We start from the raw sequence: 21021 nt of genomic DNA, 5'->3' as shown, positions 1-21021 counted from the left end.
AACAGATTGATACATTTTGTCTGCATTGATACATTGTAGCAAACTGGGGATTTGTGCTGTGGATTTACCCAGTTTCAGCATTTCGGGTGGAAGTTTTCACCCATCGATTCATGAAGATTTGCAGAATTTGACAGGTGTTTATGCACCAAGGACCTAATCAGTCTTTTTATTGTTCAGGGCAATTTGTACTTGTAAATGGAGGAAAAAAGCCCCTCTGTATCCATATATTGGGGGCAAGCAAACAACATTCACCCCTCTAAGCTTTATTTCATGGCCTTGACCTAAGGACCATAATGCTTTGCAGCACTCAACCTTCTGCTTAGGGGGGGGGGCAACTGCGTTATTTCTGGGTACTTGCTCCATTGTTCTGTAGATTGAGATACAGAGGTGTAATATAAAGCTCTGGGGCCCCAGTACAAAATGTGCAACACCCCACCTACCATGTGCCATATATACTACTAGTGCACCCCCTATAGATCCAGCCCTGCTGACTAGAGGGCCCCTTTACATTGTTTCGCCCCCATGCCCTTGTATCCTCGGATTCGCACCGCCGCGCTGTTTGTTGATGCCCCGAACGTGCATTGTACGGCCAGACGCTTCACGAGGGGAGAGGCTGCAGAGATATTCCTGGCAGGCGGACATTATGGCAGCCAAGGATGAAGTCATCCCCGAATCTCAGCCTCGGCAATGAGTCTTAATTTGACAAAGCAATGGCTACTTGATAAACAATTAAACGAGGTTCTGTGGGAAGCGTTCTTAAGACGAGTTTCGATATCATGTGAAACTGTGAAATCCGAGCCCCGTTCCCTGTACCCCTCCCGCTCCCCTCGCGCTAATGCAGCTTACTGACAGCTTTTCATCTTGCTCTATACAAGATATGAAACTTGAGATCGCCTCGCGCCCTTTGTCTATTTTGGAGGAGTGATCTCAGGGATTGAAACGCGCTGATTCTCTTCACTTTATTTGACATATTTTTCTTTTTTCTGGCTTCTCTTCGTCAGGACTCGTCAAGTGAAGCTTGATCATTGCAATATAAAAAGCTGGGTTTCACGCGTTTCATGTCTCCTAGACCGCAACCCTTTTTCTACTGGACGTCGACATTAATTGTTGCCTAAAAACTTTAATTGGCAAATATCCTCTTTCTATTTCTCTAGGAGCAATCGGTAAAAGTGAGTTGGAATATTTTCATTGAAAAAGCTCACCACTTTCAAGATCTCTGCTTGCTGTCAGTGAATATCAACACACATTCTTTATCTTCAGAGGACGAGAAATCATCCTGACCCAAGTGTAAAGCTATAGGGGTACAGAAGTAACTGCTGCTAGGGCAGGAACAATGGATAGGCAAGGTAGGCACCTACCTAGGGCACCACCTTGTCCCCAAAATGCACTCAGGTCCTGCTGCCTAAGGGGAGCAAGGTCTCCTCAGTCACATAAGAAACCACCAGGATCACATCTGCATTGAAGATGAGGAGCTTCAGGACACGTCCCCGTCCTGTCATGATCCTGCTCACACATCTGTCCCCTCGCACACTTCATGATTCTTTGAGATAGGACAGCTCCAGGGGTGTAGCTACCATAGCGGCAAACCATGCGACTGCTGTGGGGCCCAGGCCAAGAGGGGGCCCAGTCTTAGTTGGGATTATCCCCTCTTCTACTGGGGGTGAAAACGTGATCAGGACTTTACCCTCTAAAGAAACAACTTTTAGCAAATGATGCAGTGGAAAAATGGTTTAGGCAGAACCCCTTCTGAACCCCTGGGGGGTCCGGGTTTGATCCTTGCTATGGGGCCCTTACTCCTCTATGTACGCCACTGGATAGCTCGTAAGGGTGCTCAGGGGGGAAAACCATTCAAGGGTTCCCCTGTGGTAATAAAGTTGAGAATTACTGGACTGTAACAAATCCTAAGCAAGACAAAGTCAGGATAGGCTTTCAGCGTTTCAGTGTAAGCGAGAATGTGTCCATTCCCTGACTGCTAGCAGAAATATTGAAAAAGAGTTTATAAGCAGACTGTGATTGTGCATTAAGGCGGATTCAAAGCCTCTGCCAGCCCGGCCACCATTTGTGGAGTAACATACAGCCTCATTGTCTCCCTTCCAAACAGAATATTCCTAACAAATATTTTAGTGAGTTCCTTCTGCCAGGAACGTAAGAAGGAACCAAGGGAAGGTGTCTGACACCTCATCAGGGCGAGGGGCGAGAAAAAGTGCCCATTGTGCTGCGAGGACAGGAGACCAAGAGAGAAGAAATAGCTTCAGGAAGGAATCATAAAATATCTACAGCTGGTATAACCCGGGCATCTCCTGTATATAACTATACTGTATATCTACAGCTGGTATAACCCGGGCATCTCCTGTATATAACTATACTGTATATCTACAGCTGGTATAACCCGGGCATCTCCTGTATATAATTATACTGTATATCTACAGCTGGTATAACCCGGGCATCTCCTGTATATAATTATACTGTATATCTACAGCTGGTATAACCCGGGCATCTCCTGTATATAATTATACTGTATATCTACAGCTGGTATAACCCGGGCATCTCCTGTATATAACTATACTGTTTAACTACAGCTGGTATAACCCGGGCATCTCCTGTATATAACTATACTGTTTAACTACAGCTGGTATAACCCGGGCATCTCCTGTATATAATTATACTGTATATCTACAGCTGGTATAACCCGGGCATCTCCTGTATATAACTATACTGTATATCTACAGCTGGTATAACCCGGGCATCTCCTGTATATAACTATACTGTATATCTACAGCTGGTATAACCCGGGCATCTCCTGTATATAACTATACTGTATATCTACAGCTGGTATAACCCGGGCATCTCCTGTATATAACTATACTGTATATCTACAGCTGGTATAACCCGGGCATCTCCTGTATATAATTATACTGTATATCTACAGCTGGTATAACCCGGGCATCTCCTGTATATAACTATACTGTATATCTACAGCTGGTATAACCCGGGCATCTCCTGTATATAATTATACTGTATATCTACAGCTGGTATAACCCGGGCATCTCCTGTATATCTACAGCTGGTATAACCCGGGCATCTCCTGTATATAATTATACTGTATATCTACAGCTGGTATAACCCCGGCATCTCCTGTATATAATTATACTGTATATCTACAGCTGGTATAACCCTGGCATCTCCTGTATATAATTATACTGTATATCTACAGCTGGCATAACCCGGGCATCTCCTGTATATAATTATACTGTATATGTACAGCTGGTATAACCCGGGCATCTCCTGTATATAATTATACTGTATATCTACAGCTGGTATAACCCAGGCATCTCCTGTATATATGTACAGCTGGTATAACCCGGGCATCTCCTGTATATAATTATACTGTATATCTACAGCTGGTATAACCCGGGCATCTCCTGTATATATGTACAGCTGGTATAACCCGGGCATCTCCTGTATATAATTATACTGTATATCTACAGCTGGTATAACCCGGGTATCTCCTATATATAATTATGGGAGTCTAAGCTGGATCCAGACATCCTCCCCATGCTGTTCCCGAACCATTTCACTGGTGTTTCCATCAATTTCTGACCTTTTCCTATGAACCAGACGCCCTCCCCTCTTCAGAGCAGGGGGAGCCTGGTTTAATGCTCGGGGTCTCCCATTGACTTCCATTGTGCTCAGGAGCTCGGTAGAGCACCGATCAACACTAGCCCCAATATAAATAAGACTCCATTCAGACCTCATTGGCTCTGATTACAAAATAAAAAGCCCACTTACCTCTCCTACTCCAGGATGCCGCCGCTCCTCACCTACATTGCGATTCTCTTCATCCTGTTGTCGGCTGTGCTGGGAACCTACGCGCACAGCGTGAGGTCACAGAGCGCCCTTGCGCTGTGCGCAGCCTTCACAGCCGACAGTCGAGGACCAGGAAGCGGTGAGTACAGAGCCATCCCGAAACTAATGAGCGCTTCCATTATGGTGGAAAAAAAACGGCGTCTTATGGGGCGAAATATACGGTATATACAGTCAGGTCCATAAATATTGGGACATGGAAACAATTCTGACATTTTTGGCTCTATACACCACCACAATGGATGTGAAATGAAACGGACAAGATGTGCTTTCCCTGCAGACTGTCAGCTTTACCTGCAGACTGTCAGCTTTACCTGCAGACTGTCAGCTTTCCCTGCAGACTGTCAGCTTTACCTGCAGACTGTCAGCTTTACCTGCAGACTGTCAGCTTTACCTGCAGACTGTCAGCTTTAATTTGAGGGGATTTACATCCAGATCAGGTGAACGGTGCAGAAATTACAACAGTTTGCATCTGTGCCTCCCACTTGTTAAGGGACCACAAGTAATGGGACAGAATAATAATCATAAATCAAACTTTCACTTTTTAATACTTAGTTGCAAATCCTTTGCAGTCAATTACAGCCTGAAGTCTGGAACGCATAGACATCACCAGACGCTGGTCTCATCCCTGGTGATGCTCTGCCCGGCCTCTACTGCCACTGTCTTCAGTTCCTGCTTGTTCTTGGGGCTTTTTCCCTTCAGTTTTGTCTTCAGCAAGTGAAATGCTCAATCGGATTCAGGTCCGGTGATTGACTCGGCCATTGCATAACATTCCACTTCTTTCCCTTAAGAAACTCTTTGGTTGCTTTTGCAGTATGCTTTGGGTCATTGTCCATCTGCACTGTGAAGCGCCGTCCAATCAGTTCTGAAGCATTGGGCTGAATATGAGTAGATAATATTGCCCGAAACACTTCAGAATTCCTCCTGCTGCTTTTGTCAGCAGTCACATCATCAATAAACACAAGAGAACCAGTTCCATTGGCAGCCATACATGCCCAGGCCATGACACTACCACCACCATGCTTCACTGATGAGGGGGTATGCTTAGGCTCATGAGCAGTTCCTTTCCTTCTCCATACTCTTCTCTTCTCATCACTCTGGTACAAGTTGATCTTGGTCTCATCTGTCCATAGGATGTTGTTCCAGAACTGTGAAGGCTTTTTTAGATGTCGTTTGGCAAACTCTAATCTGGCCTTCCTGTTTTTGAGGCTCACCAATGGTTTCCATCTTGTGGTGAACCCTCTGCATTCACTCTGGTGAAGTCTTCTCCTGATGGTTGACTTTGACACACATACACCTACCTCCTGGAGAGTGTTCTTGATCTGGCCAACTGTTGTGAAGGGCGTTTTCTTTACCAGGGAAATAATTCTTCGGTCATCCACCACAGTTGTTTTCCGTGGTCTTCCGGGTCTTTTGGTGTTGCTGAGCTCACCGATGCGTTCCTTCTTTTTAAGAATGTTCCAAACAGTTGTTTTGGCCGCGCCTAATGTTTCTGCCATCTCTCTGATGGGTTTGTTGTGTTCTTCAGCCTAATGATGGCTTCACTGATAGTGACCGCTCTTTGGATCTCATCTTGAGAGTTTACAGCAACAGATTCCAAATGCAGATATCAGACTGGAAATGACCTCTGGACCTTGTATCTGCTCATTGTAATTGGGATAATGAGGGAATAACACACACCCGGCCATGGAACAGCTGAGGAGACAATTGTCCCATTACTTCTGGTCCCTTAACAAGTGGGAGGCACAGATGCAAACTGCTGTAATTCCTGCACCGTTCACCTGATTTGGATGTAAATACCCTCAAATTACAGCTGACAGTCTGCAGGTAAAGCTGACAGTCTGCAGGTAAAGCACATCTTGTTTGTTTCATTTCAAATCCATTGTGGTGGTGTATAGAGCCAAAAATGTTAGAATTGTGTCCGTGTCCCAATATTTATGGACCGGACTGTCTGTACAGCTGGTATAAGTTATACATCTTCTTGTATGTAGTGATATGGGCCATGCTGGTATAACCTGGGTATCTCCTGTATATAATTATATGTATCCACACCATTATATGTACAGCTGGTTTAATGTATACTACCCTGGAGGTAATTAGGGGGGCACTATCTTTGTGGTAATTATATTATGTAGAGAGAATCTAAATCGCACATCCTCATTCCTATACTTCTGATGCAACAACTGTTTGCAATTTGCAGCATTTCTTTTGATACAACATGGCTGTACAGCACTAGTATCAATCATTTGCTGTGCACTATTAAGAGGCATTAGTATACAGTTTGATCAAAGAGCATAGGCCCACTTACTGCAACAAGGTTGCCTCTTGTTAAGTGGGGACCTACTCTAACCGTGCGGCGACCACCGCGCCTCCACACCGCTCCAGCAGGCAATGGGATCCAGCAGCCACACCGCGGCCCCACTATACGGCGGAGCCACCTAGGCCTCGGATCCCATCGCTCCACCAGCACAGCACAGAAGCAGCGACGGCCACCGTCCAGCGCCGCATGTGAACTGGTGCAAAGGGATCACCTGTTCACGGCTTCTCAGGAACTCCAACTGAGATGTGGTAGGAATTATAAGACCCTTTGCAGACTTCTGCTAATTAAAAGCACCTGTCACATGGGGAGGAGTGCTGACTCAGAGGGGGGAAAAAGAAGTGAAAGCATATAAATTGTATAATGTAGAGAGAATCTAAATCGCACATCCTCATTCCTGTGCCGTGCTGGTGGAGCGATGGGATCCGAGGCCTGGGTGGCTCTGCCGTACGGTGGGGCCGCGGTGTGGCTGTTGGATCCCGTTGCCTGCTGGAGCAGTGTGGAGGCGCGGTGGTCGCCGCAAGGCGCCGCGCTATGGTTAGAGTAGGTCCCCACTTAACAAGAGGCAACCTTGTCGCGGTAAGTGGGCCTATGCTTTGATCAAACTGTATACTAATGCCTCTTAATAGTGCACGGCAAATGATTGATACTAGTGCTGTACAGCCATGTTGTATCAAAAGAAATGCTGCAAATTGCAAACAGTTGTTGTATCAGAAGTATAGGAATGAGGATGTGCGATTTAGATTCTCTCTACATTATACAATATCTTTGTGGTAATGCCACCTCGCTGCTCGTGACCTTTCCGTCTTGTGCTCGTCCGGCGCTTGTTAGAACCATTACAAGAGCTAGAACTTTGAAGTCCTCCTCTGAGGTGCAGGTTCTCACTGTCCGGTCACTCGATACGTTCATAGAAACAAACCTGTCACCTGAAAAACATAGACAAGATCAATACAGGGAACAAGACCCGCCATATATCCCAGGGGGCGCACACATTATACAGCCGCTGATGGTCAGTGACTGTATATGTTCTCTGTACATTATCAGTACTTTATGAAAGGGCAAAACCTTAAAGGGGTATTCCCATCCCACAGAATAAGTATCTGATCAGTGGGGTCTGATGGCTGGGACCCTCACTAATGAGGAGAATGGGGGTTTTGTGTTCAGTGGATATGTGTGACCACCCATGGGGGAAGACGGGAGTCCCATTTTCATGACCAGTGGCGGTCACAGTGGTCGGACTCCCACCTGTCAGACACTTATCCCAATCCTGTGGATAAGAGATAAGTATTGCTACCGAAGAGGGTACAGTATATACATATATATGTCCCTTCTTCTCTGTTTCTTGCAAATTTACAAAAAGTAGAAGAGGCAGAGGATGTGGGCATAACTACTATAAAGGGGGCACATCTGTGCATAGCTACTATAAAGAAGGGCACATCTGTGCATAGCTACTATAAAGTGGTGGAATATCTGGGCATAACTGCTGTGAATGAGGAACATGTGAGCATAATTACTGTGAAGGGGACACATCTGGAATTACTACTGTGAAGGGGGCACAATATGGGTATAACATCTGTGAAGAGGGCATAATGTGGGCATTACTACTGTAAAGAGGGCACAATGTGGGCATTACTACTGTAAAGAGGACACAATGTGGGCATTACTACTGTGAAGAGGGCACAATGTGGGCAGAGAGGGCACAATGTGTTTATTAGTACTGTAAAGAGGGCACAATGTGTTTATTAGTACTGTAAAGAGGGCACAATGTGTTTATTAGTACTGTAAAGAGGGCACAATGTGTTTATTAGTACTGTGAAGGGGGCACAATGTGGGTATTACTACTGTGAAGGGGCACAATGTGAACATTACTGTGAATGGGGCACAATATGGGCATTGCTGTGAATAGGGCACAATGTTGATATTACTACTGTGAAGGGGGCACAATGTGGTTATTACTACTGTGAAGAGGCACAAGGTGGCATTACTACTATGATGGGGGCACAATGTGAGTATTACCACTGTGAAGGGGGCACAATGTGGCATTACTACTGTGAAGGTGGCACAATGTGGGTATTACTACTGTGAAGGTGGCACAATGTGGATATTACTACTGTGAAGGTGGCACAATGTGGGTATTACTACTGTGAAGGGAGAACAAAGGGGGAATAATTACTATCCACTGCTGGGACCCGCACCTATATCAAGAACAGTGCCCTAAAAGTGAAGGAGGGCGCACACTGTACACGCGCAGCCGCCCTCCATCCATTTTCTATGGGGCCGGCGAAAATAGCTGAGCGCTGGCTCGGCTATTTTTGTTGAGCCCATAGAAGTGAATGGGAGCGGTGGCCACGCATGCGCAGTACTCTCCTATTCACTTCTATGGGGAGCCGGCTTGGTGGTGGCCGGAGCGGAGTCCTCCAGCCACCAACTTGCGGGGCTCCGTTCTCAATATAGGTGTGGGTCCCAGTGGTGGGATCCGCACCAATCAGACAATGGGGGCATATCCTAGCGATATGCCCCCATTGTCTATGATGAGACAACCCCTTTAAGGGGATTGGGTGTGTATCGTTATGCTTTGGGCGGGGCTAGAGCCGTGGCTTAGTAATAATACAATTACCGTGGCACGCTACCCGTGCCGCACTGATTGTCCTGTTTGCAGTTTTCAGAACTTGGGAGGTACTGTATGCCCTTAGATTGCAGGGAGTCAGACCGACGGTTACTAGGGGGCTTCTAGAGAGTTATAAGGGGTACCGCAGAGCTATATCTTGGTGCTTCTGGGCTCTAATGCAAAAAAGTAAAAGGGTCCTCACCTACCATGAGCCATCAGTAATACTGACCCTTTCTGGCACCACAGTTTGGGTGGCACTGCTCCCCCGGCACCCCCTATAGCTACATCCTATGGAAAGAGGGTGATTGATGTTGAGTTTAGTGCCCGGGGTGCCCATTGTGTTCTTGTACAGGGACCCTCTGCCGTCTGTGTCTCTCCTGGTTCAGCAGACAATGCCCATACTGTGCCCAGTGCAGCGCTGGTACAAGCGTCCATCCACCCTTCGCTTTCCGTGCACTTTAAGGCCATGACCCCTTCCTCTCCAAAGCGGCATATGCAAAAATTTCCAGCTATAAAAATGTGGAAACCCAAATAATGGTCGAAATTTCTCGGCTCCACCGCTTGGTAATCGGCGCCCTCATGGAGTAACATAGAGATTTCTTTTTATCCTTGGCACCGGATCTGTCTATAATTGAAAACTTGCAGCGGCTGAAATTCTGCAAAACCAAATTTCCTCCAAGTGGCTGAGGATTCCTGAATATTAATCCCCGTCTCATGTCCCTACTTAACTCCGCGCGTATCATGCTGTAAGAAGTGTGCAACCTTCTCCCGAGACCAGATCGGATGGGTGATGTGAGCACATTCCGGGTCATTGTGAAACCACAGGATACTTGGTGCCGTCGCTGCCGCGTGCAGTACTTTTACAATGGTGAAATAAGAGGAAATTTTTATTTTCCGCTGACAAGAATGTATTTGAAGTATTCAGTAGTTCTGCTCCTTAAAGGGACCCTATAATATTAAAAATGCAGTGCAATCTGCAGATTATAGAGCAGGAGGAGGAGAGCAGATTGATATATAGCTTTATGAGAAACCTGGCACCTGCCTGCAACCGTTGAGATCGGAGATGACTCCAATCCTGGCCATTTAACCCCACAGATGCCACACTCAATAGCAACCATGGGTCTAGGAAGATGCAGGTAAGGTTGCAGAAGTATGGCAATGTGATGTACAAGTGATTGAAGGTTCACAGGTTCAAATTCTCTAAGGGGACAAAAAAAAAAAATCTAAATATATAAAAAATGTTTTAAAAAATATTCAAAAAATAGAACAGAAACCTTAAATTAAAAACCCCTTTCCAGTTTATCATCTAGAGGAAAACTATAAAGAATAAACATAATTGGTATTGCCACAGCCAAAATTTTACGTACAGTGAGCGCCTTAAAAAAAAATACTCTCAATTACAGAATTGCTGTTTTTTGGTAATTTCTCCTAACATATAAATAAAAAGTTATCAAAAATTCGTATGTGCGCCTAAAGGATGCCAATATAATCGTCAGCTCGGTCCTCAAAAAATGGGCCCCCACACAGCTGCGTGGACCGAAAAAAAAAAAGAGCCGTGGGTGTCAGGACATGACAACACGAAGGATTTTTTTTAAAGGTTGTTATAATTGTTTGAACATAGTAAAACATGAAAATAATAATAAAGGTGACATCACCGTAATTGTACTGACCCGCACAATAAATTCATCGTGTCATTTTTATCCTATGGTGATCGTTATAAACATGTAACCCAAAAAACAATGGTGGAATTTACAGGGTTTTTTTTTCTATTCCATCACACAAATATTTATTTATTGTATTTATTTACAAATGGCCCCAGCATTGAAATCCTCCTCTTCTTTCAAATGTGAAAATTTTCACGCAGCCACCAAATGACTTATTACAGCTTCCATTTCAGTCGATAATAACTGCCTAAATTCCTATGCACTGAGCTCCCCCTAGTGGTGGCTGCAGGCAGCCAGCTTTGTAATGATGAGAAGCAGGAGATGTATCGTGGTATTTATGTCAGCTGTCAGCAGAAATCTCGAGCGTTGCACTTTTCCCTAAAATTAAAAAAATTAAAAACATCATGGTGATATCTGCGTCTGGGAAAGCTGGGTGACAACCTATATGGTTAATGTTACAAGTCTCAGTCATCTTTTCTGTGGTTTTGAATGGCGATTCTATAGAGGCAGGATATGTACTACTTCATAACCTGGTACAATGGTCTACAGCTGGGCGATGGCGCCTTCGAGAGCACAACTGACAGTCATCATCAGCATGGAGGATGGGTAGTCGGGTCGGTTAACCAGCTTTGCTCGTTTCTGAATGATATGGGCCCATCAGCTCTATAGTCTTGATGGCCATATTAGTGGTCAGCTTTCCCAGGAACGGACAGATTTCTTTTTGTACTGCAGACTGTACATTATGTAAATCATGTAGATTCCTGCTCACTCCCCGGTGTATATTTTATCCATGATAATACGGACACAAGGGGCGCTGTTCTCTGAATGTCCAGGCAGCTCAACACTTTGTAACAATATAATGTCGCAGGATCATGGAGTTACTTTATATATATGACATACTACAGTGAGGTCCTTCACGTCCCAGGTATGAAACTGATGTTTATGGGAGGAAGGGGGGGGGGGGGGGGGCCTGCAGTGAGTTCCGAATTAAAACTACAAAGAAATCCATTAGCTCCTTTTATGTAAAGACTTCATTCTGATTTTTCTAAATTAGTCACTTCGGAATCATAAAAGATGCATGCGGACGGCTTGTCACTTTGTCTCCGGCTTCTGCTCACATTATCCACAGTCTGGTGAACAAATTAAATAAATCATGGTCATAAAAAAAAAAAAAAAGAATTACATGAAGAAAAAGTCGAGAAATGATGCTGCTGTGGGACTGCGTGGTGCACAATGGACATACAGCAGCATTCGTCCTACGTAAATTATCCACAAGATTCTAATATACAGGCGGGACGACACAGCAGGCGATTGTCGGGAGGAAAGCGTTCCTTCCTGAAAATCACCTGCTCATCAGTGGAGGAGACACATTTACATGCAGCGATCTCCTCCACAGTATAGGGAGCAGTGATCACTAATGCCATCGCTCGTCCTCCTGCTGTCGGGAAACGATCATTTTTGGGACCTCTTGAATGATCTATTACCCATTGAATAAGTGTTTCCCTCATTATCCTAGGTTACAGCAGGATGACACTGACACTTGGGGTACAGGATAATGACGCTGACACTTGGGGTACAGGATAATGACACTGACACTCGGGGTACAGGATAATGACACTGACACTTGGGGTACAGGATAATGACACTGACACTCGGGGTACAGGATAATGACACTTGGGGTACAGGATAATGACACTTGGGGTACAGGATAATGACACTTGGGGTACAGGATAATGACACTTGGGGTACAGGATAATGACACTTGGGGTACATGATAATGACACTTGCGGTACATGATAATGACACTGACACTTGGGGTACAGGATAATGACACTTGGGGTACAGGATAATGACACTGACACTCGGGGTACAGGATAATGACACTGACACTTGGGGTACAGGATAATGACACTGACACTTGGGGTACAGGATAATGACACTAACACTTGGGGTACAGGATAATGACACTGACACTCGGGGTACAGGATAATGACACTGACACTTGGGGTGCAGGATAATGACACTTGGGGTACAGGATAATGACACTGACACTCGGGGTACAGGATAATGACACTGACACTTGGGGTACAGGATAATGACACTGACACTCGGGGTACAGGATAATGACACTGACACTCGGGGTACAGGATAATGACACTAAGGCTGCTTTCCCACTAGCGTTCGTTGGTCCGCTCGTGAGCTCCGTTTGAAGGGGCTCACGAGCGGACCCGAACGCCTCCGTCCAGCCCTGATGCAGTCTGAATGGATGCGGATCCGCTCAGACTGCATCAGTCTGGCGGCGTTCAGCCTCCGCTCCGCTCGCCTCCGCACGGACAGGCGGACAGCTGAACGCTGCTTGCACGGTGTCCGCCTGGCCGTGCGGAGGCGTGCGGATCCGTCCAGACTTACAATGTCCGTTTGAAGATGCCACAATATGGCTCAATCTTCAAGCGGATCCGTCCCCCATTGACTTTACATTGAAAGTCTGGACGGATCCGTCCGAGGCTATTTTCACACTTAGCTTTTTTTTGCCATTTTAATGCAGACGGATCTGATCGAACGCTAGTGTGAAAGTAGCCTAACACTTGGGGTACAGGATAATGACACTGACACTTGGGGTACAGGATAATGACACTGACACTTGGGGGACAGGATAATGACACTGACACTTGGGGGTACAGGATAATGACACTGACACTTGGGGGTACAGGATAATGACACTTGGGGTACAGGATAATGACACTGACACTTGGGGTACAGGATAATGACACTTGGGGTACAGGATAATGACACTGACACTCGGGGTACAGGATAATGACACTGACACTTGGGATACAGGATAATGACACTGACACTTGGGGGACAGGATAATGACACTGACACTTGGGGTACAGGATAATGACACTTGGGGTACATGATAATGACACTGACACTCGGGGTACAGGATAATGACACTTGGGGTACAGGATAATGACACTGACACTTGGGGGGACAGGATAATGACACTGACACTTGGGGTACAGGATAATGACACTGACACTTGGGGGACAGGATAATGACACTGACACTTGGGGGACAGGATAATGACACTGACACTTGGGGTACAGGATAATGACACTGACACTCGGGGGACAGGATAATGACACTGACACTTGGGGGACAGGATAATGACACTCGGGGGACAGGACAATGACACTGACACTCGGGGTACAGGACAATGACACTGACACTTGGGGTACAGGACAATGACATATACATATATTTGTCTAGATTACTGTTATTAACCCTTGCATTGTATTATACCTGCTGTTATGTGCTTTCTGTTCAGATCTCTTTGCACTCTGGTCTGTAAATGGACGTACTCCTCAGATCGAGGATGGGACGACAGTTTCTGGAAGGAGATTGGTCTTGAAGATGTTATAGAAGACAACTATTCAAAAATAGGTAGGAAACAACTAGAAGATTCTTCTTATATCTCTGATATATCAGACAGTGACTGTGGAGCGCTGCTGGGGCACAGTAATGGCTGCCATAAGGAGTCACAACGATTGGAGGAGATGAAGATAATCCATAACTGAATATAAAAAGAATCCAGAGGCCGATATGTCTTCTATTTAGGTAATTTTGGGGGTTACATGTTTTTTTTCTATCATCTTATGGGAGCTACATATTTGGCTATAATACATGAACTCTCACCTGATATAAGGTACATTTCGACACACTTGCACAGAGTTATAAACCGTCTGGAGTTGATGATGTATTTATATTATTTCATTTTTAGTAAAACTGCAAAGGAAGTCAGTAAAAGAGGGAAGGAAGTTGTTAAGAAAGGGGAAGCGATGTGAGAGCATCTGCTGCAGAGTCTAGGTCAGCAACAGATCGTGTTCTGCTCCGGATTCTGTCCATAAAGTTCAAAACAAACTGAAATAAAGATATCAACACCCAGCATATTAACCTATAAACCTGTCACATTCTCCACCACAACATCATATAATCTATTATACACAGAATCTAAGTCATGCTCGCTGGATCTGTAAAATATTTTATCAGTCGCTGTGCCAATAAGGAATAAAGAAGACACCCAGTAAAGTAAAAGTACTATAACATTGCCTCCATGTACAAGAATATAACTACTATAATACTGCTCCTATGTACAAGAATATAACTACTATAATACTGCCCCTATGTACAAGAATATAACTACTATAATACTGCCTCCTATGTACAAGAATATAACTACTATAATACTGCCCCTATGTACAAGAATATAACTACTATAATACTGCCTCCTATGTACAAGAATATAACTACTATAATACTGCTCCTATGTACAAGAATATAACTACTATAATACTGCTCCTATGTACAAGAATATAACTACTATAATACTGCCTCCTATGTACAAGAATATAACTACTATAATACTTTGTCCTATGTACAAGAATATAACTACTATAATACTGCTCCTATGTATAAGAATATAACTACTATAATACTGCTCCTATGTACAACAATATAACTACTATAATACTACTCCTATGTACAAGAATATAACTACTATAATACTACTCCTATGTACAAGAATATAACTACTATAATACTTTGTCCTATGTACAAGAATATAACTACTATAATACTTTGTCCTATGTACAAGAATATAACTACTATAATACTGCCTCCTATGTACAAGAATATAACTACTATAATACTGCCTCCTATATATAAGAATATAACTACTATAATACTTTGTCCTATGTACAAGAATATAACTACTATAATACTTTGTCCTATGTACAAGAATATAACTACTATAATACTGCTCTATATGTACAAGAATATACTGTAACTGCATTAAAGGACAAAGGGGAATATTTACTATTGAAGAAGCACTAGAATGTTGGTGTAATTTGTGCCAAAAACTAGTGTACCTGCCTAGCACCATATTTATTAATAGTCTTAGTCACTTAAATACCTTTCCTGTCTTGCCCAACAGGAGGACATGGCTTAGTGGCTATTTTGTGATCACATAATGTGCTAGTGAATTGGCCCATATTTGGAGTAAAACTAAAGCAACAAATATGTGGCGAAAAGTTAGACTAAACCGTCTATAGGTGCGGCAGATTACTCAGGTGGCATCAACCACTGTAATAAATCTGGCGCAGGGTAAGGCCTCATGCACACGGACGTTTTTTTTCACGGTCCGCAAAACGGGGTTCCGTTGGTCCGTGATCCGTGACCGTTTTTCCGTCCGTGGGTCTTCCTTGATTTTTGGAGGATCCACGGACATGAAAAATAAGTCATTTTGGTGTCCGCCTGGCCGTGCGGAGCCAAACGGATCCGTCCTGAATTACAATGCAAGTCAATGGGGACGGATCCGTTTGATGTTGACACAATATGGTGCCATTTCAAACGGATCCGTCCCCATTGACTTTCAATGTAAAGTCTGGAGTTCTGTTATACCATCGGATTGGAGTTTTCTCCAATCCGATGGTATATTTTAACTTGTAGCGTCCCCATCACCATGGGAACGCCTCTATGTTAGAATATACTGTCGGATATGAGCTACATCGTGAAACTCAGATCCGACAGTATATTCTAACACAGAGGCGTTCCCATGGTGATGGAGACGCTTCAGGTTAGAATATACAAAAAAACTGTGTACATGACTGCCCCCTGCTGCCTGGCAGGTGCTGCCAGGCAGCAGGGGGCAGACCCCCCCCCTGTTTTTAACTCATTGGTGGCCAGTGGGCCCCCCCTCCCCTGTTGTTAACTCGTTGGTGGCCAGTGTGCGCGCCCCCCAACCCCCCCTCTATTATTTTAATACATTGGGGCCAGTGTGCGCGCGCCCCCCCAACCCCCCCCCTCCCTCTATTGTTTTAATACATTGGGGCCAGTGTGCGCGCGCCCCCCCAACCCCCCCTCCCTCCCTCTCTCTATTGTTTTAATACATTGGGGCCAGTGTGCGCACCCCCCCAACCCCCCCCCCCCCCCCCTCCCTCCCTCTATTGTAATCATCATCGGTGGCAGCGGAGTAGAAGATTTTCATACTTACCTGCTTCTTGCTGCTGCGATGTCTGCGTCCGGCCGGGAGCTCCTCCTACTGGTAAGTGACAGCAATGCGCCGCACAGACCTGTCACTTACCAGTAGGAGGAGCTCCCGGCCGGACGCAGACATCGCAGCAGCAAGAAGCAGGTAAGTATGAAAATCTTCTACTCCGCTGCCACCGATGATGATTACAATATAGGGAGGGAGGGGGGGGGGGGGGGGGTTGGGGGGGTGCGCACACTGGCCCCAATGTATTAAAACAATAGAGGGAGGGAGGGGGGGTTGGGGGGGCGCGCGCACACTGGCCCCAATGTATTAAAACAATAGAGGGAGGGAGGGGGGGTTGGGGGGGCGCGCGCACACTGGCCCCAATGTATTAAAACAATAGAGGGAGGGAGGGGGGGTTGGGGGGGGGGCGCGCACACTGGCCCCAATGTATTAAAACAATAGAGGGAGGGAGGGAGGGGGGTGCGCACACTGGCCACCAACGAGTTAACAACAGGGGAGGGGGGGGCCGCACAATGATATTCAAACTGGGGAGGGGGGGGGGGGGGGGTCTGCCCCCTGCTGCCTGGCAGCCCTGATCTCTTACAGGGGGATATGATGGGGTTAATTGTACTATCATATCCCCCTGTAAGAGATCGGGTGCTGCCAGGCAGCAGGGGGCAGTCTTGTACAAAGTTTGCAGTGTATTCTAACTAGAAGCGTCCCCATCACCATGGGAACGCTTCTGTGTTAGAATATACTGTCGGAAATGAGTTTTCACGAAGTGAAAACTTAGATCAGAAAAAGCTTTTATGCAGACGGATCTTCGGATCCGTCTGTATGAAACTAAAACCTACGGCCACGGATCACGGACACGGATGCCAATCTTGTGTGCATCCGTGTTCTTTCACGGACCCATTGACTTGAATGGGCCCGTGAACCGTTGGCAGTGAAAAAAATAGGACAGGTCATATTTTTTTCACGGCCAGGAAACACGGCTCACGGATGCGGCTGCCAAACGGTGCATTTTCCGATTTTTCCACGGACCCATTGAAAGTCAATGGGTCCGTGAAAAAAAACGGAAAACGGCACAACGGCCACGGATGCACACAACGGTCGTGTGCATGAGGCCTAAGGCCTCATGCACACGACAGTTTTTTTTCACGGCCCGCAAAAACTGGGTCCGTGGGTCCGTGATCCGTGACCGTTTTTTCGTCCGTGGGTCTTCCTTGATTTTTGGAGGATCCACGGACATGAAAAAAAAGTCATTTTGGTGTCCGCCTGGCCGTGCGGAGCCAAACGGATCCGTCCTGAATTACAATGCAAGTCAATGGGGACGGATCCGTTTGATGTTGACACAATATGGTGCCATTTCAAACGGATCCGTCCCCATTGACTTTCAATGTAAAGTCTGGAGTTCTGTTATACCATCGGATTGGAGTTTGCTCCAATCCGATGGTATATTTTAACTTGTAGCGTCCCCATCACCATGGGAACGCCTCTATGTTAGAATATACTGTCGGATATGAGCTACATCGTGAAACTCATTTCCGACAGTATATTCTAACACAGAGGCGTTCCCATGGTGATGGAGACGCTTCAGGTTAGAATATACAAAAAAACTGTGTACATGACTGCCCCCTGCTGCCTGGCAGGTGCTGCCAGGCAGCAGGGGGCAGACCCCCCCCCCTGTTTTTAACTCATTGGTGGCCAGTGGGCCCCCCCTCCCCTGTTGTTAACTCGTTGGTGGCCAGTGTGCGCACCCCCCTCCCTCCCTCTATTGTTTTAATACATTGGGGCCAGTGTGCGCGCGCCCCCCAACCCCCCCTCTATTATTTTAATACATTGGGGCCAGTGTGCGCGCGCCCCCCCAACCCCCCCCCCCTCCCTCCCTCTATTGTTTTAATACATTGGGGCCAGTGTGCGCGCGCCCCCCCAACCCCCCCTCCCTCCCTCTCTCTATTGTTTTAATACATTGGGGCCAGTGTGCGCACCCCCCCCAACCCCCCCCCCCCCTCCCTCCCTCTATTGTAATCATCATCGGTGGCAGCGGAGTAGAAGATTTTCATACTTACCTGCTTCTTGCTGCTGCGATGTCTGCGTCCGGCCGGGAGCTCCTCCTACTGGTAAGTGACAGCAATGCGCCGCACAGACCTGTCACTTACCAGTAGGAGGAGCTCCCGGCCGGACGCAGACATCGCAGCAGCAAGAAGCAGGTAAGTATGAAAATCTTCTACTCCGCTGCCACCGATGATGATTACAATAGAGGGAGGGAGGGGGGGGGGGGGGGGGGTTGGGGGGGTGCGCACACTGGCCCCAATGTATTAAAACAATAGAGGGAGGGAGGGGGGGTTGGGGGGGCGCGCGCACACTGGCCCCAATGTATTAAAACAATAGAGGGAGGGAGGGAGGGGGGTGCGCACACTGGCCACCAACGAGTTAACAACAGGGGAGGGGGGGGGCCGCACAATGATATTCAAACTGGGGAGGGGGGGGGGGTCTGCCCCCTGCTGCCTGGCAGCCCTGATCTCTTACAGGGGGATATGATGGGGTTAATTGTACTATCATATCCCCCTGTAAGAGATCGGGTGCTGCCAGGCAGCAGGGGGCAGTCTTGTACAAAGTTTGCAGTGTATTCTAACTAGAAGCGTCCCCATCACCATGGGAACGCTTCTGTGTTAGAATATACTGTCGGAAATGAGTTTTCACGAAGTGAAAACTTAGATCAGAAAAAGCTTTTATGCAGACGGATCTTCGGATCCGTCTGTATGAAACTAAAACCTACGGCCACGGATCACGGACACGGATGCCAATCTTGTGTGCATCCGTGTTCTTTCACGGACCCATTGACTTGAATGGGCCCGTGAACCGTTGGCCGTGAAAAAAATAGGACAGGTCATATTTTTTTCACGGCCAGGAAACACGGCTCACGGATGCGGCTGCCAAACGGTGCATTTTCCGATTTTTCCACGGACCCATTGAAAGTCAATGGGTCCGTGAAAAAAAACGGAAAACGGCACAACGGCCACGGATGCACACAACGGTCGTGTGCATGAGGCCTAAGACTGTGTTACTATTAGTCAGTATTAGTAAATCTTCCTCACTGTATATTAGGAAGTTGCAAGTGTTTTTATTATATGATGATTGTTTACAAAACATTTTATTTATCTTCAGAACAAATAATACAAAAAAAGTCATTCTTACAGAAAAGTAACAAATTACTTTACAATTACTCATTGTCCTTTGTTCTGTGTCACATTGTAAGGCCTCATGCACACAAATGTATTTTCTTTCCGTGTCCGTTCTGTTGTTTTTTTTTTTTTTGTGGATCATATGCGGAACCATTCATCTCAATGGGTCAGCAAAAAAATCAGAAGTAACTCCGTGTGCATTCCAATTCCGTATATGTCCGCATGGCCGTTCCACCACAAAAAAATAGAACGTTTCTTATTATTGTCCGCATTACAGACAAGGATAGGATGTTCTATCAGGGGCCATTCTGCTAAATATGGAATGCACATGAATGTATTCCTTATTTTTTGCGGATCTGTTTTTTGCGGACCGCAAAAAACGTAGTCGTGTGCATGAGCCCTAAGTTTGGGGAAGCAGACTTCCTCCTGCTCGCTCTGGATACAGGACGTCTCTATAGTTTTCTCTCTTTCGGCCTCACAGGTGTTATATTTGTGGGGTGACTGCCACACTTGGTGATTCTGTGGCTGCTCTGTTTGTGCTGATTTGTGATGTGTTTTCGGAGGGCGCAGCTCGGAGACCCGGGCCCTCCTTTAATCCACAGCTGCCAGTCTCTGCATTGGAGCAGTTTTGGAGTTAATTATTTATGAAGTGTCGATCAGGGCACAAGGTGCTGATTCTGCTACTTATCTAAACAGAATCGGGGGGCCGTCGGCTGCGGGTGTCAGCTTTATGGAGTAAGACCAGGTTTACACTGCTAAATATTTTTATTTTAATCTGTAACTGATCTGATTCAAGAAACGGCCAATTCACATAGTGCAATCAAATTGCAGAAAGCTGTTGTGGTGCTTTTGAAAATAAATAAATAAATATATATATATATTTTTGTAAAATTAGTAGTAATTGCAGCACATGTGAATAGGTGCATACATTGAAGTCAGTTTGCATCAGTTCTTTATGCTTTTTATGCCCCCACAAGTGTCCGCTAAATCCTCAGATACTCTGAAAAAGAGATGCCAAAGAGATTACAGTGCCAGAGATTCTGCCTTTAGTGCCAAATGCACCCACACAGTGCGAGAAATGCTCCACTTTAGTACAAGGGAGACTTGCATACGGTACCAGAGACACCCCACATTATGCAAGAGATGCCCCCATACAGTGTTGTAGTCATAGTACATATTTATTTGCCACAATTTGGCAGAACAAGAGCTCCCTCTTCATGACCGACACATGCAACCTTGTCCTTAATAACGTCATGAGAGGTCACTGTCCCCCCAGAAAGATCAGCTCTGAAATACTCTGTGCTGCTGGGGACCTTGTCATTCTATGTTATGTACCTGACCCTCCT

General features: G+C 45.9%; 1 protein-coding gene across 2 annotated transcripts in view; it reads left to right on the top strand.

The window, feature by feature from the left end:
- The window catches only part of FGGY (FGGY carbohydrate kinase domain containing), a 162240-nt gene that overhangs the window by 25807 nt on the left and 115412 nt on the right, over nucleotides 1-21021 (top strand). For both annotated transcript variants that reach the window (XM_044301317.1, XM_044301316.1), the window contains exon 6: nucleotides 13782-13897. In XM_044301317.1, the coding sequence (XP_044157252.1) occupies nucleotides 13782-13897 (116 nt within the window). The remainder of the gene's footprint in view (nucleotides 1-13781; nucleotides 13898-21021) is intronic.

The sequence above is a fragment of the Bufo gargarizans genome, chromosome 7, assembly GCF_014858855.1.
Source record: "Bufo gargarizans isolate SCDJY-AF-19 chromosome 7, ASM1485885v1, whole genome shotgun sequence".
Lineage (NCBI taxonomy): Eukaryota > Metazoa > Chordata > Amphibia > Anura > Bufonidae > Bufo > Bufo gargarizans.
This window is presented reverse-complemented; position numbering and strand designations above follow the sequence as displayed.